Source organism: Emys orbicularis, chromosome 2, assembly GCF_028017835.1.
Source record: "Emys orbicularis isolate rEmyOrb1 chromosome 2, rEmyOrb1.hap1, whole genome shotgun sequence".
Taxonomy (NCBI): Eukaryota; Metazoa; Chordata; order Testudines; family Emydidae; genus Emys; species Emys orbicularis.
Window position 1 is genome coordinate 25,150,342 of NC_088684.1, and position 20,921 is coordinate 25,171,262.

Consider the following 20,921-nt stretch of genomic DNA (forward strand, 5'->3'; position numbering starts at 1 on the left):
AAAAAGAAGGTACCAATGTGAGATTTCTAAAGATAGCTACAGCACTTGACCCAAGGTTTAAGAATCTGAAGTACCTTCCAAAATCTGAGAGGGATGAGGTGTGGAGCATGCTTTCAGAAGTCTTAAAAGAGCAACGGTCCGATGCGGAAACTACAGAACCCGAACCACCAAAAAAGAAAATCAACCTTCTGCTGGTGGCATCTGACTCAGATATGAAAATGAACATGCGTCAGTCTGCACTGCTTTGGATGGTTATCAAGCAGGACCCGTTATCAGCATGGATGCATGTCCTCTGGAATGGCAGTTGAAGCATGAAGGGACATATGAATCTTTAATGCATCTGGCACATAAAGATCTTGTGACGCCGGCTACAACAATGCCATGTGAACCTCTGTTCTCACTTTCAGGTGACATTGTGAACAAGAAGTGGGCAGCATTATCTCCTGAAAATGTGAACAAACTTGTTTGTCTGAACAATTGGCTGAACAAGAAGTAGGACTGAGTGGACTTGTAGGCTTTAAAGTTTTACATTGTTTTATTTTGAATGCAGTTATTTTTTTCACATAATTCTACTTTTGTAAGTTCAACTTTCATGATAAAGAGATTGCACTACAATACTTGTATTAGGTGAATTGAAAAATACTATTTCTTGTTTCTTTTTTATAGCACAAATATTTGTAATCAAAAATAATAATATAAAGTGAGCACTGTACATTTTGTATTCTGTGTTGTAATTGAAATCAATATATTTGAAAATGTAGAAAACATACAAAAATATTTAAATAAATGGTATTCTATTATTGTTTAACAGTGTGATTACTTGCGATTCAGTCCTACTTTTTTCACACACATGACTTTACGAATTACATCCATGGGACAGTTACATAGTACTATGCATAATGGCATGTATGTTATTAAGAGTGTATGCTCATGTAATTCATTCCTTTGGCTATTTTTGAAAAGCAAACAATCGTTTTGAAGGCCACTTATGGTTGCTAAGTGCCACGCAAGATGCTGACCAATGTTATCAATTACAAACGCCAAACACTTAAAAGCAAGGAAATGAATAGGCAATATAAACTTCATATTGGCCACATAACAAATATGTTGGGTAAAATTCATGATAATTTTGCTATTGACTTTGGTGGAACCAGGATTTCACCCATGGTTTGTTGAGGATTTTATGTCTTATTATTGATATCTTAATTTTGGTAGCTAAATATTTTCTTTCAAAGGATACTTTTAATTAGGAAATATCAACATATTTATGAATTGACAGAGGGTTTGGTAAAATAATTATAGATGTTTTTTCTTTAGAATAACGTAAATAATTGAAAAAGTAACATTATTAATATATGGTAAAATTATAAAAATATATATATGTGTGAACTTGTATTTCTGGCTGATAAATGTATATCATTAATATTTAGTTGAAATGCCTTCCTGGCATAGAGTTTTGATCCTTGTCTATGCTATCAAAGGTACCTAGTTCAACTCCTGCCTCTGCTGTGTCCAGGGGGAGAGAGGGTGAGAGAACAAACTACATGTGATAGATGTTAATCATGTTGCTTAACACATTTCGGAAAGTCGCTCAGATGCTATGGTGGTGAACCCAGTATAGGAATCTATGTAGAATAGAATACATATAATTTTTACAAAATGTTGCATGCAAGAGAAAAAGATAACCACAGATGTTTCTCTAATTGTCATACCATTTCTAATGATCCTGGGATGTGACATTACATTCCCAATCTCCACTAATGGCTTCTCTTTGTCTCTGCCCAGCCCATCTTATTAACATATCAATAAGAACTTTAGGTCTTCCTCTTGCCCTTCTTATGATTAGTTTGTATTTTTTTTAATTTATTCATGGTTCTGCTTATTAGCTGTCTGAAGTTTTTCACATGCCCTAACATTTTACATCAGTCTATCAAGTATATAGGTCATATTGATTATATAATTAGCTGTATTTATATTCTACAGCATTATCCTTCTGAGCTGAAAAGGTGTCAATTCCTCTCTATCCACAACCTGCAACAGCTCTTATGTACTATTCCAGTGTGACCTGGATAGCCTCCCTTTGTAAATTCCTTCAAGCTTATGAAGGTATGAAAACGAGCCACACCACGGATCCTGGTGTATTACCTGCTAACAAACTGTTCACCACAGACTAAAGCCAACCCACCCATGCATCCTGCCCTCTGCCCTCAGTCCTTATCTCTCCTTCACATGGTGGGAGAATACTAAGTGGTTCAAAGAAACTAAAAATTACAGTGTGCTCTTCAGCTGCTGCAAAACGGCCAGCACCAATTGTACAAATGTGCCGCACGAGGAATTATTGGTTAAATTGGAAAAGATGGGGATCGATATGAAATTCCAGAGGTGGATAAAGAACTGGTTAAAGGGGAGACTGCAGCGGGTAGTACTGAAAGGTGAACTGTCGGGTTGGACGGAGGTCACCAGTGGGGTTCCTCAAGGTTCGGTTTTGGGTCCGATTTTATTCAATCTATTCGTTACTGACCTCGGAACCGAATGTAGGAGTGGGCTGATAAAGTTTGCGGATGACACAAAGTTGGGAGGTATTGCCAATTCGGAGAAGGATCGGGATATTCTGCAGGGAGACTTGGATGACCTTGTAAATTGGAGTAACAATAATAGGATGAGATTTAATAGTGAGACGTGTAAGGTGATGCATTTAGGGATGACTAATAAGAATTTTAGTTATAAGTTAGGGACGCATAGGTTGGAAGTGACGGAGGAGGAGAAGGACCTCGGAGTCCTGGTTGATCGCAGGATGACTATGAGTCGGCAATGTGACGTGGCTGTGAAAAAAGCTAATGCGATTTTGGGATGCGTTAGGCGAGGTATTTCTAGTAGGGACAGGGAGGTGCTGCTTCCGTTATACAAGGCGCTGGTGAGACCTCATTTGGAGTACTGTGTGCAGTTCTGGTCTCCTATGTTTAAAAAGGATGAACTCAAACTGGAACGGGTACAGAGAAGGGCCACTAGGATGATCCGAGGAATGGAAAACCTTTCCTATGAAAGGAGACTCGAGGAGCTCGGTTTGTTTAGCCTAACCAAAAGAAGGCTGAGGGGGGATATGATTGCTCTCTTTAAATATATCAAAGGGATTAATACCAAGGAGGGAGAGGAATTATTTCAGCTCAGTAGTAATGTGGACACGAGAACGAATGGATATAAACTGGCCGTGGGGAAGTTTAGGCTTGAAATTAGAAGAAGGTTTCTAACCGTCAGAGGGGTGAAATTTTGGAACAGCCTTCCGAGGGAAACGGTGGGGGCGAAAGACCTTTCTGGCTTCAAGATTAGGCTTGATAAGTTTATGGAGGGAATGGTTTGAAGGGATAACGTGATTTTAGTCAATTAGGCATTAACGTGCCATCGCGGGTAAAATGAGGGTCCGGCTGTATAATCTTGCCTGTATGCTCGGGGTTCTGCTGATCGCCATATTTGGGGTCGGGAAGGAATTTTCCTCCAGGGTAGATTGGCAGAGGCCCTGGAGGTTTTTCGCCTTCCTCCGCAGCATAGGGCAGGGGTCGCAGGCTGGAAGATTCTGTTGTGGGTGGGTCAGCTTTTGTGGCCTGCATCATGCGGGAGGTCAGACTAGATGACCATATTGGTCCCTTCTGACCTTAAAGTCTATGAGTCTATGAGTCTATGAGTATGGCAGTTTGACCCACCAATGGACATTTATTCAGAGGGGTGTGAGGCTCTAGTTGTAAAGAAGCTACAAGAAATCATGATATATGTTATCTGGCAACACTGGCATTTGCTGCCATTCAGCTGCTGGGCATGCTGTGGATGCCTGTGTAGTGTTGTGTAGGAGGAGCCGGGGACCCTACGCGTAGAAGATAATACCAACCAAAGCGTGAATCTCTTATTTACTTGGAAGGTGAATGGACTTGGTTTATTGCAGTAGTTTTCCTGCCTATGTAGACTTAGCTAAAACACACCCTGCACAGATGAGGACAGCTGTAATGTACACCGGTGATGGGCAAAGCAACTTGGCTTTCCACATACCCACATACTTACCTGTGACTCCCTATTTTACCAGCTATTCATGTATCTAAATATGTTTTAGTATACTAGCAAACTTTCTAATTTCAGAACCATTTGCCGATCAAGATTAATTTGGTTGACATGAAAGTGAAAGGAAGTGTGCCTAATTTGGTAGATTACCTCTAAGCATTAATTGACTGATTCTTAAATATATATGGAATCCTTTAAATCTTCACTATGTGGAGCTTTTTTGGCTAAAGTTGTACAAAGGAAGCCAGCTGTATTTAATTTTTGATGGCTAATATATTACTTTTTACCTCTCACCAGTGTCAGTTTTTTAAAAACATAGGTGAATTCCAGTACACTTTAAAGATAAATTCTATGAAATGACAACTAAACAAAATAATTTTAAAATCACAAGCGTGTATCTTTGATCTCCTCAAATTCAGAGCTCCAATCTTCCAAACTTTAGTGTTTTAAAATAAAGCTGGCTTTTCGGGAGTAAAATGTATGCACTACTGTTCTATAATTAATTTTCATTTTTTTTCTATGAAGAGCTGTTTTATGTGTTGAGTGAACTGTTATATTGTGGTTTGGAAATAACGTAGCCATGTAGTGTAGCAAAATAGTACGTGAAAGTGATCTCAGCTGTAAATAGTAAACTGATTAAATAAAATCTCTGTATATCCTCCCTCAAGAAACAAACAACAAAACAAAACAAAAAAACCCACTGCAAACTTCCACCCCATTCACTACTTTGCCCGCTCACATCCACCTTCTGCCTCCACTCTCTCATTCCAGCCAATTTCTGCCAAACCTTTGGCTTGCTTACACCCCAGCCACTACCTGTTTCTAGACATCTCACCATCCTCTTCTTCTAGATCTGATACTGTCACAACCACTACCCCAACTACATCCCTAATATTAGATGAACGGGAGAGAGAAAGGGAGTCTGTAGGCCTCTGGCTTATTCGGGTGTTATCCAAGGTGTTGATTTTAATCAATGAAGCCCTATAAATATGGTTAGGGTCCTGGCTACCCAAGAATCTGCTTTTCTTGCTGTATGTTACCTCTTCAGTTGTGTTGCTTTTGCTAACATTACCTATATTTGGTTAGCTAAGGAGTGGAACAGGGTGTTTTTAGTGAGGTGCCCTTATCTCTGGATTTTGCTTCCATAATTGGTCAGTCACAGCTTGGAACTGGTGACCTTCAAAGTACATTGGTAGGCTCACCCGAATGATCACTCAAGGATTTTGTTTGAGGGGGAATGAAATGGAGAACTAATCTTACTTTGGGACTGAGTTTATATAGTTCAGGGGTCGGCAACGTTCGGCACGCGGCTCGCCAGGGTAAGCACCCTGGCGGGCCGGGCCAGTTTTATTTACCTGCTGACGCGGCAGGTTCGACCGATCGCAGCCTCCACTGGCCGCGGTTCGCCGTCCCGGGCCAATGGGGGCGGCGGGAAGCCGCGGCCAGCACATCACTCGCCCGCGCCGCTTCTCGCCGCCCCCATTGGCCCGGGACGGCAAACCGCGGCCAGTGGGGGCCGCGATCGGCCGAACCTGCCGCGTCAGCAGGTAAATAAAACTGGCCCGGCCCGCCAGGGTGCTTACCCTGGCGAGCCGCGTGCCGAACGTTGCCGACCCCGATATAGTTTGTCAATATGGGCTGTTTGTTGAATCTGATTTCCCGTGTATGCATCTAGCATTTTGGATGATCACATCTGTCACAGTTGCTAGTGAGTGCTGCTTCCTGTCCACCCTCTAGGACTGGTGTGAGGGGATACTGTTACTGTTACTCTGTGATTCAGAGCAAACATTCCTAGTTTCACAGGATTTTCTCCTGTTGTTAAGATATTGTATTTATTAATAATGTGTCTTATACAAGTTCTTATATATTGCATCTCTTATGGTAATACTGTTGAATGGTAGAAAAGAAATCCTAGTCATTCTGCTGGATTATTACAATCTTAATGTTTCATTTAAAGAGTGACCTAGGGGCTTGTGACGGGTTGTCACCCTGGGGTGCAGTCTGCTGTACACAACTGAGTTGGGGACACAGCCAGCCTCACCCAACATGACAGCAGGTGGCACCACTCACCCAACTGGGCAGAGTGTAAGCAGCAGACCCCAGGCAGTTTCCCCGCTCCCCAGGCACGCACTCCCCTCTGGAGTATAAACCAAAAATTATATCATCTTGCACTGCACAGGGATCTGTACAGTGTAAGCTCATTAATATATCCGTCCTTCCCTCAATGTGGAGAGGAATATGCGTACTTGTGGTAACCAAGCTGAGATTTCCCCCCAGACACTTCACTTAAAGGCACACTGGTTTATGTTAAAATACAAACAAGTTTATTAACTTCAAAACAGATAGATTTTAAATGATTATAAGTGATAGCAAACAGATCAAAGCAGATTACTTAGTAAATAAACAAAAACACCAACTAAGTTTACCATACTAGTAATCACTCACCCTGACTGATGATACAAGCAGGCTTGCAGATTCTCAAGGCACAATCTTCACTTGCTTTGCAGCTTGGAATCCCCTGGTTTCCACACACAGGCTAGAAGTCCCTTTAGCCTGGGTCCAGCACTTCCCCCAGTTCAGACTTTGTTCCTTATGTGTTTCCAGGTGTTCTCTTGTGTGGGGAGTGAAGAACAACAGATTATGTCACTCCCTGCCTTATATAACTTTAGCATATGGTGGAAATCCTTTGTTCCAAAAACAGTTCCCAGCCCAGTTTGCGTAAAAACACAGGCCCCCAAAATGGAGTCCAGAGTCATGTGGGCTGGTCGTATGCCCTTGCAGAGTCATAGCAGCCATTACTTACAGGCTGGCTGAAACGTCCACAGGAAGGCTCACCAGGTGGGGGATAAGCTTCTCCTAAGGCCTATTGTTCTCCCTAATGGCCCATTACCCTGAATGGTCCCTTCACAACCAGCTATTTAGACTGGAAGGGTCTTGCCTAGTGGGTGTCACCCAGGTTGGACTATATGTGAAATACTGATACATAGTCAATATTCATAACTTCAGATACAAAAGTGATACATGCATACAAATAGGATAATCATATTCAGCAAATCATAACTTTTCCCATGACACCTTACATGACCTGTCTTGTACAAAATGCATCATAATTATGCCATAATCATATCATAATAATATCACTATGAAGAATATGAGGTGTAGTGTCACAGGGCTAATTTAATGCTTTGCATTCTGGGAGTAATACAGTAAGCAGTAACATGGCTGTATGTTAAACAGCAGAAAAAGCTAAGGGCATAATCCCACAAACACTGAAGGATGTGAGTAACTGTACTCATATGAGTAGAACTCAATGGGACTAGACATATGAGTATAGTTACTCACATGCTTAAGTGTCCTAAATTCTTGAAATTTATCTTCTGCATGTTTCTTTTTGCTTATTCAGCTACATCTGACCTTATATTTCAACCTCAAATACACAATAAGAGTAGCTTATAAATGCAATATTAATTCCTGTGGATTCTTATGCAACTCATTTAAAGTGAATTTCATTTTAATTGTAAGACTTTCTTTGTACCTCTGCACTGTATTTTTCTTTCCATTAGATAATGCTGGTCATACACAATAACTTATTCATACATTACTTATGCCTTTTTTCTTTCTTTAAAAAATAAAATGTGTATTTTTTGATTGGTGGAGTCATTCTTCTGTTCCCAGTAAAATGACAATTAATTGCTGAAGACCCCTGCTTAAATAAGGATTAGTAGTTTTGTTCATGTTAATGAATTCCTCCTGTGTTACTAGGATGCTTTGAGGCAGAATCTTCATTACAGAAAAAGTGATTGTCAGATTGTCAGTGTGAATGTGTGATCAGTTCAGAACTACTAGAAAATATATAGCAAATATCACAGAAAAAGTATAATAAATGATAAAATTAGCACATTTAGAGTTACTCCTAGGGGAATTCTGTGACAAAATATTAAAAATTCTGCACACAGTATTTTAAAATTCTGCAACTTTTGTCAAAATAACACTACCTAATCACACCAGTTTCAATTATTTTGGTAATTTATTTCAAAATACCTATCAGCAAGTATATCAGCAACAATACAGACACCACAAAATTTCCCCCCAGGAGTAGAGAGTTAAAGAAACCCATACGACAACCCAGTTCCTGTTTCTCTGCCCCGTTCCCTCCCTGCCAGAGCCCAGCCGGGGGGCCAGACACCCACAACCCCTCCCCCTTTAGAGCCCAGCCACAATGCCCCCCCAGCTAATACACCCCAAACCCATCCCCCCCAAGCCCAGCCATGCCCCCCCAGCTCAGATACCCACACCCCTTTGCCTCCAGAGCCCAGCCACAGGCCCCCCCCTTGCCCAGATACCTGCACTCCATCCCACCCACAGCCCAGCCATGGCCCCCCCAGCCCAGACACCTGCCCCCCTCCTCCCACAGAGCCTAGGGATCCAGAGGGAAAAACAGCCTCATACTTGGTCCCAGGCTTGCATGGAGATTCCTCTGCACTGCTATCTCCTTCCCTCAGGGCATGCTGGGAACTGCAGCTGCCAGGACCCCTCTAGCTCCCTCCTCTTTCCCCCGGCAGTGTCTTTTAGGTGTGAGCTGGGCTCTGCCAAGTCCAGAGGCCCCTAGTGGTGGCCAGAAGCACTGCAGCCCATTTCTGTGCGGGAAAGGAAATTCTGTGCACACAACATTAATTTCTGCAAAATTCTGCAATTCCCCCAGGAGTATACAGTGCTTATCACCCATAGATCTTAAAGGACATGATGAAGGATAGTAAATATCATTATACCCACATTACAAAATAGGAAACATAAGCCCAGATCTTCATCTAGTGTAAATCAGTGCAGCTCCATTGACTTCAGTGGAGCTATGCCAATTTATACCAGTTCAGGATCTATCCATAAGACACAAAGTTTCAAATCCACCCCCCCCCCAAAATCCAATATTTAAAAATGTGGTCACTGATATTTTTAATACTTCCGTTTTCTGGGCCTCCAGTTTTCAGACATATTGGAGCTGATTTTCAGAAGTACTGAGCCATCTACAACTTCAGCAGATGTTCAGCACCTTGGAAAATCAGGCCAAAGGTGTCTCAACTTGGGCACTCACAATCAGAACTAGTTCTGAAAATGCGATTGTAAATGACTTACCCAGTGAGTCAGTGGCAGAGATTGTAATAGAACTCAGGAATCCTGAATCCCAGTCCCATGTCCCGGCCACTGGACCAAGGACTTCATTAATTTTGACATGCAGTGTCTGTTACAAATTTGCTCTGTGATGATTCTGGCTTTCTCTTATAATTCTTATGATACATTGCTATTGTTACACAGCAAAATATGTTCATGGATGACATTGTACAACAGGGTTTAGAAATGCCAAGTGTTTTTGTATGGTCCACTTTGTCAAATTTGTGTCAAGGTCAAACTGCAACAGGAGCTAAAGATGTTAAATTCTATAGGGCTATGAGGATAGCACCTCAGAAAATGTGTGCTGTGTGGTGAATAGGTTAAAGGACTAGCTGTTTTTCTTCCTTCAGTTATGGGTTTAGAGTCTGAAATTAAGTGTAGCAAGTTAGCAACTTTAAAATCTGTAAACACTCATACATGAGTACTGGCTTCAGCTATTGCAGTTGTTTATGCAGCTATGTCCGGAACTTTGTGTCGCTATCAACAAAGAAAATGAAGGAATATACAACAGATACTTTATGGGTGTTCAGATGCTCCTAGGTTAAGAGCTCCCTGTTAAAATAGTGCTACTAAATTGGCGTGATTTCTAGAGTCCCAATTTAGCTCACTGTCTCTCGGTTAATTGCTAAATCACACCAGCCAGAGATGCCTTTTATCCCGGGTGCTCAGAAAATACCTCCAAAGAGCACATATTTGCAACAGATTGCATCAAATGGTAGACTGGTTTCTTTAAAGGACACCTTGCAAGTTTCTAGGTCTTTACCCCCACTCACTCTCATTTCCAGTTACACAAACTGAACACCGTGTCTTGTTCTATCAATCACGTCGTATATATTTTCAGGAACAAAATAGAAACTTTTCTACCGAAGCGCAGCTTCATACAAGTTGCTTTGCCAAGAGGTGATGCCTCCCCGTTTGGTTATGAGAAAGCCTTTTTGTTTCAGCGGGGAGGGAGAAAAATGAATCGGTTCCTCAGTCCTTCCCCCCTGCTCTGTGTGAGTGCAGGCGCATGACACAACTTTCGCGCACAGAGGGTTTATCGCAGGCTACGGGCAAACTTTGTCGTGGGAGCCAAGCAGCACCTCGCTGCAGGGATCCGCGCAAGCCTGGATGGAGAAGTGGACTTCAGCATGCAGTGCAGTCTGTAATCCGACCATCCAGGTCATTTTCAAACCAGCCAAACTGGGGCAGGGTAAAATACGGGCTCAACTCTTGACCTATCTACTCAGCGACCCTATTGCAAGCAAGATCCCCTATCGTAGCACGCATGCTCCGGTTTGTTTAGCACTGGCTGCGGAGTAAATCGAGCATGTCTTTTTTTTCAATCGTCTGCATAATTTCATTGAGAACAGAAGCCGCCTTGGCTTCTGCTCCCCGTGATTACGCCCCCTGTGGTTTGCGTGGCGAAGATACAGCTGCGCCAGGAGCCCACTTTGTGTTCACACCCGCATGAAAAAGAATCGAGGGCGGCTTCTGTTAAAGGCTGTGCGATAAGGTGTGGCTAGTAAACAAGGGTGGGTTTTAGCCCTGCCTAGTAAGGTGAGGCTACGAAGCGAGAGTGCTTATTGCTTGAGCGCGACTTCTAATGGAAGCGCTATGGTATGTGTTTAAACTGGTTTATTTAAAAAAAAGTCTTACTGGACTCCTTCATGCAAACCCTCTAATATGTGATGACTCTCCAGGAAGCTAGGAAAGTCCGGGGTTAGACTGACAAATTTTGACTCTGTCCCTTTAAGTGTAGTTGTTAGTGAAAAGACGCTTTCAGGAGATAAAAAAGGTGGTGAACTAACTTGGTAAATAATTTGCCTTAGCAAATAACATTTAAACCACCAGCGTGAACCATAATTCTATGCACCGTTATCGTCTGCTCTGCAGAGAGAGCTGCTTATCAAAGCAGCTGAACTCTGAATGTTGTGATATATATATATATATATATTTAAAAGGCAAATAAGGAAGGGGGAGGCTGAAATTTCACGTTCTTTTAGGTATGTTGGGTTTTCAACATGCGTGGATGCAGTTGCGAGCAGTTACATAAGTACTCTGTGTAGCAATGCAAGGGATCCCAATGCTGGAAAAGTAACCTTATCAGAATTCGTTACACTGCTGGGGATTCTGCCATGAGAACCATTTGGAAACTTTAGACTTAGTTCCCAAGTGTGAGACCAGTGACTGAGTTTATCAAACCAGTAAAAAAAACTTGCGGCTCTTTCACAAAATCAGCGGAGTTATTGTGTGTGCGGTTTTTTTTATTCTCTAAAAGTTAACTACACTGAAATCCTCGCTTGCAAGTTTTCTCATGTTTGAAGATGGCAACAGAAATTTTCATTCCCTAGCCCAAGAGGTTTTTCAGTTCTAGCAAGATGAAAACACATTGGTTTCTTTTTTAACCGTGTTACTTTTGTGAGGAGAATAAAATGAACATGAACTGGTATTGGCCACAGCAACATGAGAAAACCCTGCCTGGGCAGAGGAAACCACATAAAAGTGTGTGTGTGCATTTTGTGGGGGAGGGGGAGAGAGAGGATGATGCCTGCAGCTTCTTGCACTCAGAGCTGCGATTTGTGAGTGAAACATGATGAAATCACCCCTGGACAAATCAAATGAGCCTGTCAACCTCACCAGGTGGGATTAGTTGTAGCTAATAGACTGAACTCACGGAGCAAACAGCACTGCACTCAATATAAAGAAAAAGAGAGCATACTGTGAAGGCTTTTCAAGAATTCTCTAGTATGGCTAAGAAAAGCTGTTTCCAGTTACATCAGGTAGGGAAGGAAAGGAAAAGAACATGTTTGTGTAGAAAGGAGCACTAACCAGTGTCTCCTGAAAAACTTCCTATAAAAAGAAACATTTGAGCTTTTAAGTCAGATGTTTTATTCATAAGTCCCCTTCTGGTTTTGATTACTCTAAAATAGTGACTGTCATTTACTGTTCCAGTAATAGGAATTGGAATGACTAGCAACTCAAATAATATATCTGGTCCCTCCTTTTTTCAATCACAACACTCTTAAATTTGCATTCTTGTTTTGCTTAGTTTGATCATTTTGCTCTCTTACTTTTGCAGGTAATATCCTTATTTGCTTTTGCCTTTGGGGTTAACGTCTGTGTAGGATTTACAGCAAATCGATTCAGAAGATCTGAAGACTGGGATGAGGGTGCAATCTCAGGTACAGTAAATGACAAACTGTACATCTCACTAACCTTATGTTATATACCATGGTTAGAAACCACTCCCACTCTGTTCCTTTTAGTTCTGGGTTATAGTGAAGAGTACCGGTATGTTAACAAGCCTGAGTCTGTTGACCTTTGCGACTCACCTATAGGTTACCTGTTTACTTAAACTTTTGCTCTGTGTGCATGTGACTATGGAGAATTAAGCTTATTTTAGAGTTGAGTTAACTTAGTCTGATATTGCAATTGATTGTTGTACACTGTGCCTGACTTTTTGTTCATTGAGCCTACTAAATAGGTTCAGTTGGGAATTACCTGATCAAGTTACATTTATTTTAATTTACTAAGTTCACAATTTTCATGCAACTAGCTAGAGAAGAAATTTGTGCAGTACTTGTTTGGTCAGGGTCATTTCAAGTCTAGAGTCACTGAGAATAGCTTCTTAGATTTCTGTATCTGCTAGTCATGCTGATTTGTGAACAGTAGACACCAGACAACTAACTGGAAGAGGGAAGGGGTGAGATCAGCAGGTGTTAATGTTGGGAACTGCATGAAGCAGATGTGCTGTCAGTCATGTATTTTTTTCTTCAGTTTCACATCCTTCTCTTCTGGGTGGAAAAGAGAAAGGACATGCCACAACAGAGACCGTTGTTTATATTGTGTTGGGAAACATAGGATTTTATCTCCTGAGGCATGCTCCAAGTGGAAAAATGTATAAAATGGAAAAGGAATCTTTTTTTTTTTTTTTTTTTTTTTTTGAAAGGGGGGGGAAGTAGTCTTGACTTATGTCTCTGTTCCTTCCTTTGGCATGAAAAAGGAAGCATGTGGTAATTGACTTTGATTTGGTTAATATAGCTGAAATGAAAGGGTTTCATTTACAATACCCAACTATAACGATAGGATGAGAACTTTCATAAAGAAATTGCTTGTTCACAGTGACTTGAGTAAGTTGTGTTCCCAGTAAGGAGTTTGTTAGGTTCCCCCTCACCTTTCCCAGAATTGGTGTCTACTCAACACATTTATCAGTGTGGCTGACTTAGTAAGGACATTTAGGTAATGAAAAAGGATGTTGCTTCTGGATTTTTTTCCTGCGTAAAGCAGAGCACCTCCTACTTTGCTGCAAAAACATAAATGGCTCCTATTACTTTCCTCTTAGCATGTCTCTCCTCAGATGTTAAGGTAGTATGCCTGATATGTTTGTAGCAGTAATGGTAAGACCTGTGTTTCATGGTTTCCACATACAGACTGTCACTTGTTTTGGTTTGATCAGTACAAGGACAGCCAATTGTCTGGAATATAGCAATAAGAGACAGCAAGTGAGGGTTTCCCCTCTTGTTTTTTATGTCAACCAAGTTACTTCCAATATATCAAAGTTAATTTATAATGGAAACAGGATGTAAAATCTGAGATAATAGAATCTATGTACAAATGTAATAAATGGAAGAGCTCAGTTGCCCTCTGTGACGGGAAACTACCCTGCACAAGAGTAAACTTGTTTTAACTGGTAACATTTTAAATGCTCTGATCAAAGGAGTCTACTTATGTCTTTGAAATTATTAATCACATATGACTCCCATTAATCGTAATGGAAACTGCATATGGAAATAGTCTACTTAGAAACCCAGTCCAATGAAATGCCAAGCTAAAAGATTACTGCAGGTTCTCGTTCAACTCCACTGAGTTTTGGCATATGTATTTACATGTATCTTGATGTCTGCATCATAATCTATTAGGATTGACATAGCTGTTGGAAAAACTAAGATTAAAAAAATGTTTTCACCATTCATTGTTATACATGAGTGGTGTCTTGTCTTAACTGGTGTGTACTATAGTACTTTCAAATTCCAAACCTTGTCATTCTAGTACTGCTTTATGAATCCAGACTATCATGACTTTAACTCTATTACATACTAATGACAAAGTAGTAGTAAGTGCTAAAGAATTCATCTAAACGATGTTAAACTGAACCTTTTAATATTCAATAAGCTGTCAGTATTTGTACACAACAAATAGCTGAATTAAAATAACATCTAAGGACCTAAATCCCCCAAAACAGGAGAAATTAATAACTGATTCTGCCATTTCTTAACTTGACCTATTACCGTAAGTTTAGGTAGAGTATAGGTCTTCTAGACCTGTTGTTAAGTAGCTTCAGAATGTGTAGTCTTAGTATAGTATCCTCTTGAAGCATATTACTTAAGCACAACAGGATGGTCTTATTGTCAGGATGGGAGCTAAAATCTGTTTCCTAGATCTGTGAATGTGGGAGCCTGGATACTAATCACTTGTGTATTTTTAAGCATACAACTAATCATGGAATTGTATTTATACCAGAACAATTATGATACACTTTAAATGGTCTCGCATTGAAAACTTGTCCATTTTAATGGCACTTTGCAAAATATAGTATAAATAATATGCAGTGACACTGCTGCTCCAAAACTCTTCAAATAACTGTTTTTCTTGCTACGTATATGTAGCCATTGCCTAATTCTTACCATGCAGTTTCTCTACTAAGGATAATGCAAACATACCTGAGTAGTTGCCATAGGATGGAAGTCCTACTGGAAGCAGTCTGTGTGTCTATTGCAAATAGACTGCATTTTTGACCACATAATCCAATGTAGTGAAACCAACCAATTTGATATGGCACTCTTCTAGGTGGATATAGCATTTCCAGGCTCTGTGTTATAATCATTTACATAACGAACAAAAGGCAACATGCCTCCATAGGATTTCTTCCCTTAATCAGTGGTATACCACTTCACCCAAAGTTCTCCTTAAACAACAACCATAGTTTGAGCTTAACTTGCAAAGACTGAAGTTCCAAAAAAAGATATAAGCAGCTCTAGTGTTAAAGGGGGAAAACCCCTGAAGTTCAAAGGCAGCCACAGTCTTCTCTTTCTCCAGCAGGGTCCAGACTTGATGGCTTAGAAGCTCCTGCCAATCTAGGAATTTTCAGAAAAGTTCATAACTTCATATTCAATGCAGGAGCATCTGACAACTCAAACCTGCTACTTAGTTAGCAGCAGTGCAGCTCCTATAAAGCTGACAATACTTGTTCAGACAATTCTGCACGCATCAGGACCCTGGCCACAGCTGGGTGTATGACCTGCAAGTTTGTGGTTCAGCCTCAAAAGCAAGGTCAATTGAAGCAAACCATTGAACAGTCTTGATATCCAGTGGCTACGGGTGCTAAAATGAGTCCTCTTGGTGATATGATGTGAAGTGTCTTACAGTAACTCAACCCATGGGTATAACCAATGTGTTAACTCAGACGTTGTATCAAGTTACTGTTAAGTTATGATCTGCAGTTTGTCACATGAGTAGTAAAGGCATATACTATATTTGTCAGATGCATGGAAAAATAACAAAAGATCTATAGCTGAATGATTTCCTACCTAGAAGATAATGGAAACTATTCTTCCCCACAGCTAACACTAAGTCATTGAGATACTACTTCAAACACTGCTGACAGACAGTTGCTTATATAACATGCAGTAAGACTCACCAAATTTTCCTTTGTAAATAGACATTGGCGTGTGGTTTTCAACAGCGTTAGGGAGTAGTCTCCCCACTATGCAAAGACCCCATTGAAAGTAACTTAATTCCACTGAAATGAATAGGGCAATGGTAATATTACAGAGCATTCTGAAATAACATCTTTGATTCTCACACTCAAACTTGCCATATTTGGGTCTTAAAAACAAAGATATGACATGTAAGATAAAGAAGCAAGAGACGTTAAAAGTGTCCAGCACTCCTTTTCAGAAGTGCTCAGCAGCTGGTGTTGAGAATATGGGACTGGTAGCAGCAGACCATTTCTGAAAATCTGTCCATGCTAAGCACCTAAATGAGTGCTGGATGTTTCAGAAAATTAGGCCCTTAATATTAATTGAAATGAATCTTCATGTGTTAAATTTTACAGCAACCTCAAAAGTCCTCCCATAAATTTGGAATGTTTTAATATATGAGAGAGAGAGGGGCAATTCTGTGCAGAGTGGACATAAATTTGAGTTTGGAAGTAGATGTCCCTTCTAAAGTCTAGTTGTCATACTGGAATAAAGGATTAGTGCAGTAATGACACTTTTAAAAAAACTTCTTACAGCTTCAAAGCGGTTCCAGTGTCCTGTCTGTGAAGGAAACTTGAGCTGACATACATGCTCTGGTTTAAGACAGATGGATCTGATTGTTTTTCATAAGCCCAGGGCAGCCACAGCCTCTGCTGACGTCTGTGAGAGAAGCTGGTGCTTGGCACTTCAGCAGATTGGGCACAAATGATTTAAAAAGGACACCAGGATTAACTGGGAATCACATATGCTCTACATATCAATGCCTATTGTGGAGTAATAGGCTTTAATATATCATTTGTGGTTTTGATTGGAACAATACAGAAGCTCCCATGTTGTTTAAAGCTGAAAAATAAGGGCTGATTCAAAACATTCATTTTTCCGGACACCAGAAGCAATTAGTCCCTCTGTTAGTAAACTCCTGGTAAAACTACATCTTTCAGAATTCATCTGGTTTTGTACTAGGGATTATGGGAAGAAGAAACAAATGTAAAGCATAGAATTTTGCTTGGTTGTGGCCACTGCCGAAACAAACATGAGGACTGATTTCAGTAACTGAAGGAAAAACTCATGTATGCATGTTGCTAGCACAGATACAAAGTTTTAGCCTTATGGCATTTTAAATGGCCAAAATATTGAAAATTTTAAAATGGCTTCATCAAGGGAATGCTGAGGGAGTTCCTAACTGAAGGGATACTCCCATGCTCTTACATAGAGTATTTTACTTACTTGCGCACACGCGCACACACACACACACACAACCTACTTGACCGAAAAACTACAATAGCAAAGAAAAATATTAAGCCATCTAATGTTACTTTCTGCCCCACATATGTGCACATACCTTACACTACCATGCCGTACAACCTTAACTCTGTCCCCTAGCTTCTCCAGTCTTCCCACATTGCCTTTACCAAGCGACTCATTCGAAACCCATAAGAGTGCCTTCCTACCTTCAGGGGCACTGGAACAATTTGTGTTGGAGGGAGGGGTGCTGAGATGCATTGAACCAAACTGTAAACTTTGATGGAAATCACTTCAAGCTAAGGGTACAGCAGCTAAGTTCCAGCACCTATGCCTACCGTATGCTCCTACAACTAAGTGTTGGGATGATGATTTTGTTGGGGAAGATTATTCTCCCCGCATTCTGCTGACGGATAAACTTTCAGCTATGTAGAACAGCAGCAGAAAATGGCCCGTAATCCACAATATTTTCCAAAAGTACCTGTTAAATCGGATCTACTTAAGATTTATGCCCTACTAATTTTATGTAGATATTTCAACAAGAAATAGTCTGACTGCTGCTGACAAACTTCGTCCCCTAACTGGTTTCAAATACTTCCTATTTAAAAATTCAATAAAAGAAATCAAAAGGTATTGTGAAACTTCATACTCAAAACACCTACTTAGGAAGAAAAACTTGAATATATGCTCTATTTTTAGCCCATGTCATAAAGCATCCTTAACCATGGAGTCACAAACAGCCTCCCCATAATATATTTTGGTGTCATAGGGGGTACTCCTAGCCAGGAGAGTATAGCTTTTGTCCCACTTCGGGATCCCTTACCCCCAATGAATCATTGCTGTCTAATGCTTGCTTTATTAATGGACTCAGTTTCTTGCTTTATGAATGGTCTACAGTTTCTGAATCAGTGTTATTGCTGAAAGTTTTGTTTTTATAGTTTAATGCTCTACAGAAGCCCACCAAAAAAGCATTTCCTCACTTTATTGGCCACTAACTCAATTTGTTGAGTATCATACAGTTTCCTTTCACTGCGGTGTTGATGTGGCACCTTATAGTACAGTAAACAGAATCCTGCTGACTGTCATGTAGACTAATTGCGGTTCCTTTCCATGCTAACTGCCCAGTTGAGCATGAAAATGTCATGCAGTTTTTAACTGCAAAGGCCTGTTTTTGGGAAGTATTTGAAGCTCCCATAACTGGGCCTCTGAAACTTTATTTCTGCTAATGATTGCTTGATTATTATGGACTTAAAGCCAGTTGCCGTTCTTTGCAGGACATTATCATGCTGCTTACCCTTTCTCTCTCTCTCTCTTCCCCCCCCCCCCCCCAACCACCAAAAGAAGAACCTTTTTTTTTTTTTAGTTAATTAGACTTTTGCTTCTGTCAACACCCAAGGTGATTCTCCTTTTCCTTTCCCTTCACCTCCCTCTGCTGTAACAGGGCAGCTGAAGTTTCATTACTCAGAGTCGCACTAGTTTGAGCAATCACTCACCAGCCATTGATGGCCTGACAAATGTTGTCCTGTTTCTTTTTCCACGCAGTCCTGTCAGATTCCCCCTGGATCAGTACTTCTGGGTCCTGCAAAAGCAGATGCTTTGAGCTTCAAGAGGCTGAGCCCCCGGGCTGCCGTTGTGACAACCTGTGCAAGAGCTACAACAGTTGCTGCTTCGACTTTGATGAACTATGTTTAAAGACAGGTATGAGAGCTGTACTCCCCTGTATCTATACACCCTGCTTATAGCTGGCTATGGACTAATGACAACTGTCAGGGCATGCCTTACTCATCCCGTCTTCTAACACATTCAGCTTTCTCAATGCGTGGTCCTTGCTTGCTTACTTTAATTTGCATACTGGTCCTTGTATCTTCCCCAGTTACTGGGTTTTCTTTGCCTCTGCCTTGGTTTCCAGGAAGCATCCTGCACCTTTATTTACATTAGATCCCACCTAAAAAGTAAATCGTATTACTGCAGTGCCCCACGTAAAAACACGAACAGTTACGCACACGGAGATACTAAAGTTTTCTCCTCTAGTTAGAACAGGAAGTAACTGTGGTAATTGTGGGATGTTGTCTTTCTCCCAAATAATGGTGAGTACTTATGGAATTAATGTTCATTCTCATACTGTGGGTTTCATGCCTGTGCAGAGGAGTCCACACAGGTTAATGCGCTGGTTAAATCCCACTGATGCTGTTAGGGCTTAACTGCTGCATAGATGTTGTGCAGGTCCTCTCCAGGGAGTGAATTGCAGGTGAAGGAGTGTGCTGGTTGCTATTATTTCAGACACCTATTTCCAGATGTCAGGGCACACACAGTCCACTGATGGAACCTTTCAGGTACATTTAATTGGACACTAGGGGGTAGAAAATGTAGCACTATTAATTGGTGGTTATTGTTAGCTTGATACATGGTGTGGACATTTTTAGAGAGGCTGTCTCTCTACTAACACCTTTTGAAAATTACACTTCCTCATGGCAGAGCATAAAGCTACTGTTTTGTTTCCTAAAATATTGTGTATGTATTTCAGTATTCATTGTACCAAAAAACATGTAGCTGGATTGGTACAGAGATTAGGTTGACATAGGTGCCTTTGAAATCCTTCTTGTTACTTTGGTCTTTGGTGAAGAATCACATTTATCTGAGCAGCCAAAAGAGATGACTAGTGTTTCAAATGGAATCAGGAATATCCCCAATTTTCAGCACAAATTATTGCCCCCCCCCCACCCAGTTTATCTCATTTATATGAAAATGATACTTCCATACAGCTCTGAGCCAGGTCTGAACATTCTGACCTACCCAGACTTCCATAGGTCATCGTATAACTTCACCTGCTTGGTATCCAGGAAAGAGTGAGTTGATATGGTCTGGAAAATTGAGCATAGCTCTGGGGGCCAGGAACTGGGTGTTGGCCTTGGGCTGTTCGTGGTGGGCGGGAGGCATGGGGAGCGAGGGGGAGGTGCTGATCCGTGGGGCCTGCCAGTGGGCAGGAGGTGCTGGGGTGGGATGGGGGGAGCTAATAGAGGGGTTGCTGGTGGGTGCTTGGCACCCCCCCATTTTGTCCCCATGGGTGCTCCAGCCCCGGAGCACCCACCGAGTTGGCGCCTGTGCTGCTCAACTTGGACAGGGCTTCAGGACTGTTAATTATGTGGATGGCCTCCCCAGGATTGGAAGGGTGCAAAGGTCGCTTATAAGCCACCTTGTCCAGGGCAGCAGCTTTTGTGCTGTGCCTTTTGGGGGTGCAGCACAGACTCTCACCCAATAAGCTTTGATAAAGGGGCTCCTTCCATCTTCGTATCTCCTGTGTTGAGCTTGGCATGAATAAAAGCCCCAATTGCATGCCATGTTGCTCCCTTTTACATCCCTCCATCTACATAATGGTCATTGAATATAGTGGATTCCTAAAGCTACTAGTGGGGGGTGTGGGTGTGTGTGGTGGTGGTGGTGGTGTATGTGAGACGTGCTAATATTCATCACTTATGCTCCAGATCCCTCACCATATCCTTCATTCGGGGGTTAGTGGGGAAGGGGAGAGAAGTTCCTTAACAATATTTTAGCGATGCTTTTGCTGGTATTAAGTTTGGAAAGTGGCTTAAATGACTGGATCAGAGAGCAAGAAAACTCCCTGCTTGTGAATGGGGAAGCACTCAAAACTTCACACCCGTCTGTGGCTCACATCTTCTTTTGTTTATAGTCAACCGATCGATTTCAAACACTGTGCAGATCGCAAAC

At 41.3% G+C, this 20,921-nt stretch overlaps 1 protein-coding gene across 3 annotated transcripts in view; it reads left to right on the plus strand.

Annotated features, from left to right (window-relative positions):
- The first annotated feature begins 11,942 nt into the window (after positions 1–11,942).
- ENPP2 (ectonucleotide pyrophosphatase/phosphodiesterase 2) overlaps positions 11,943–20,921 on the plus strand; it is a 64,885-nt gene continuing 55,906 nt past the window's right edge. For all 3 annotated transcript variants that reach the window (XM_065397673.1, XM_065397674.1, XM_065397675.1), the window contains exons 1-3: positions 11,943–11,975; positions 12,275–12,377; positions 18,738–18,893. In XM_065397673.1, coding sequence (XP_065253745.1) covers positions 11,943–11,975; positions 12,275–12,377; positions 18,738–18,893 — 292 coding nt within the window. The remainder of the gene's footprint in view (positions 11,976–12,274; positions 12,378–18,737; positions 18,894–20,921) is intronic.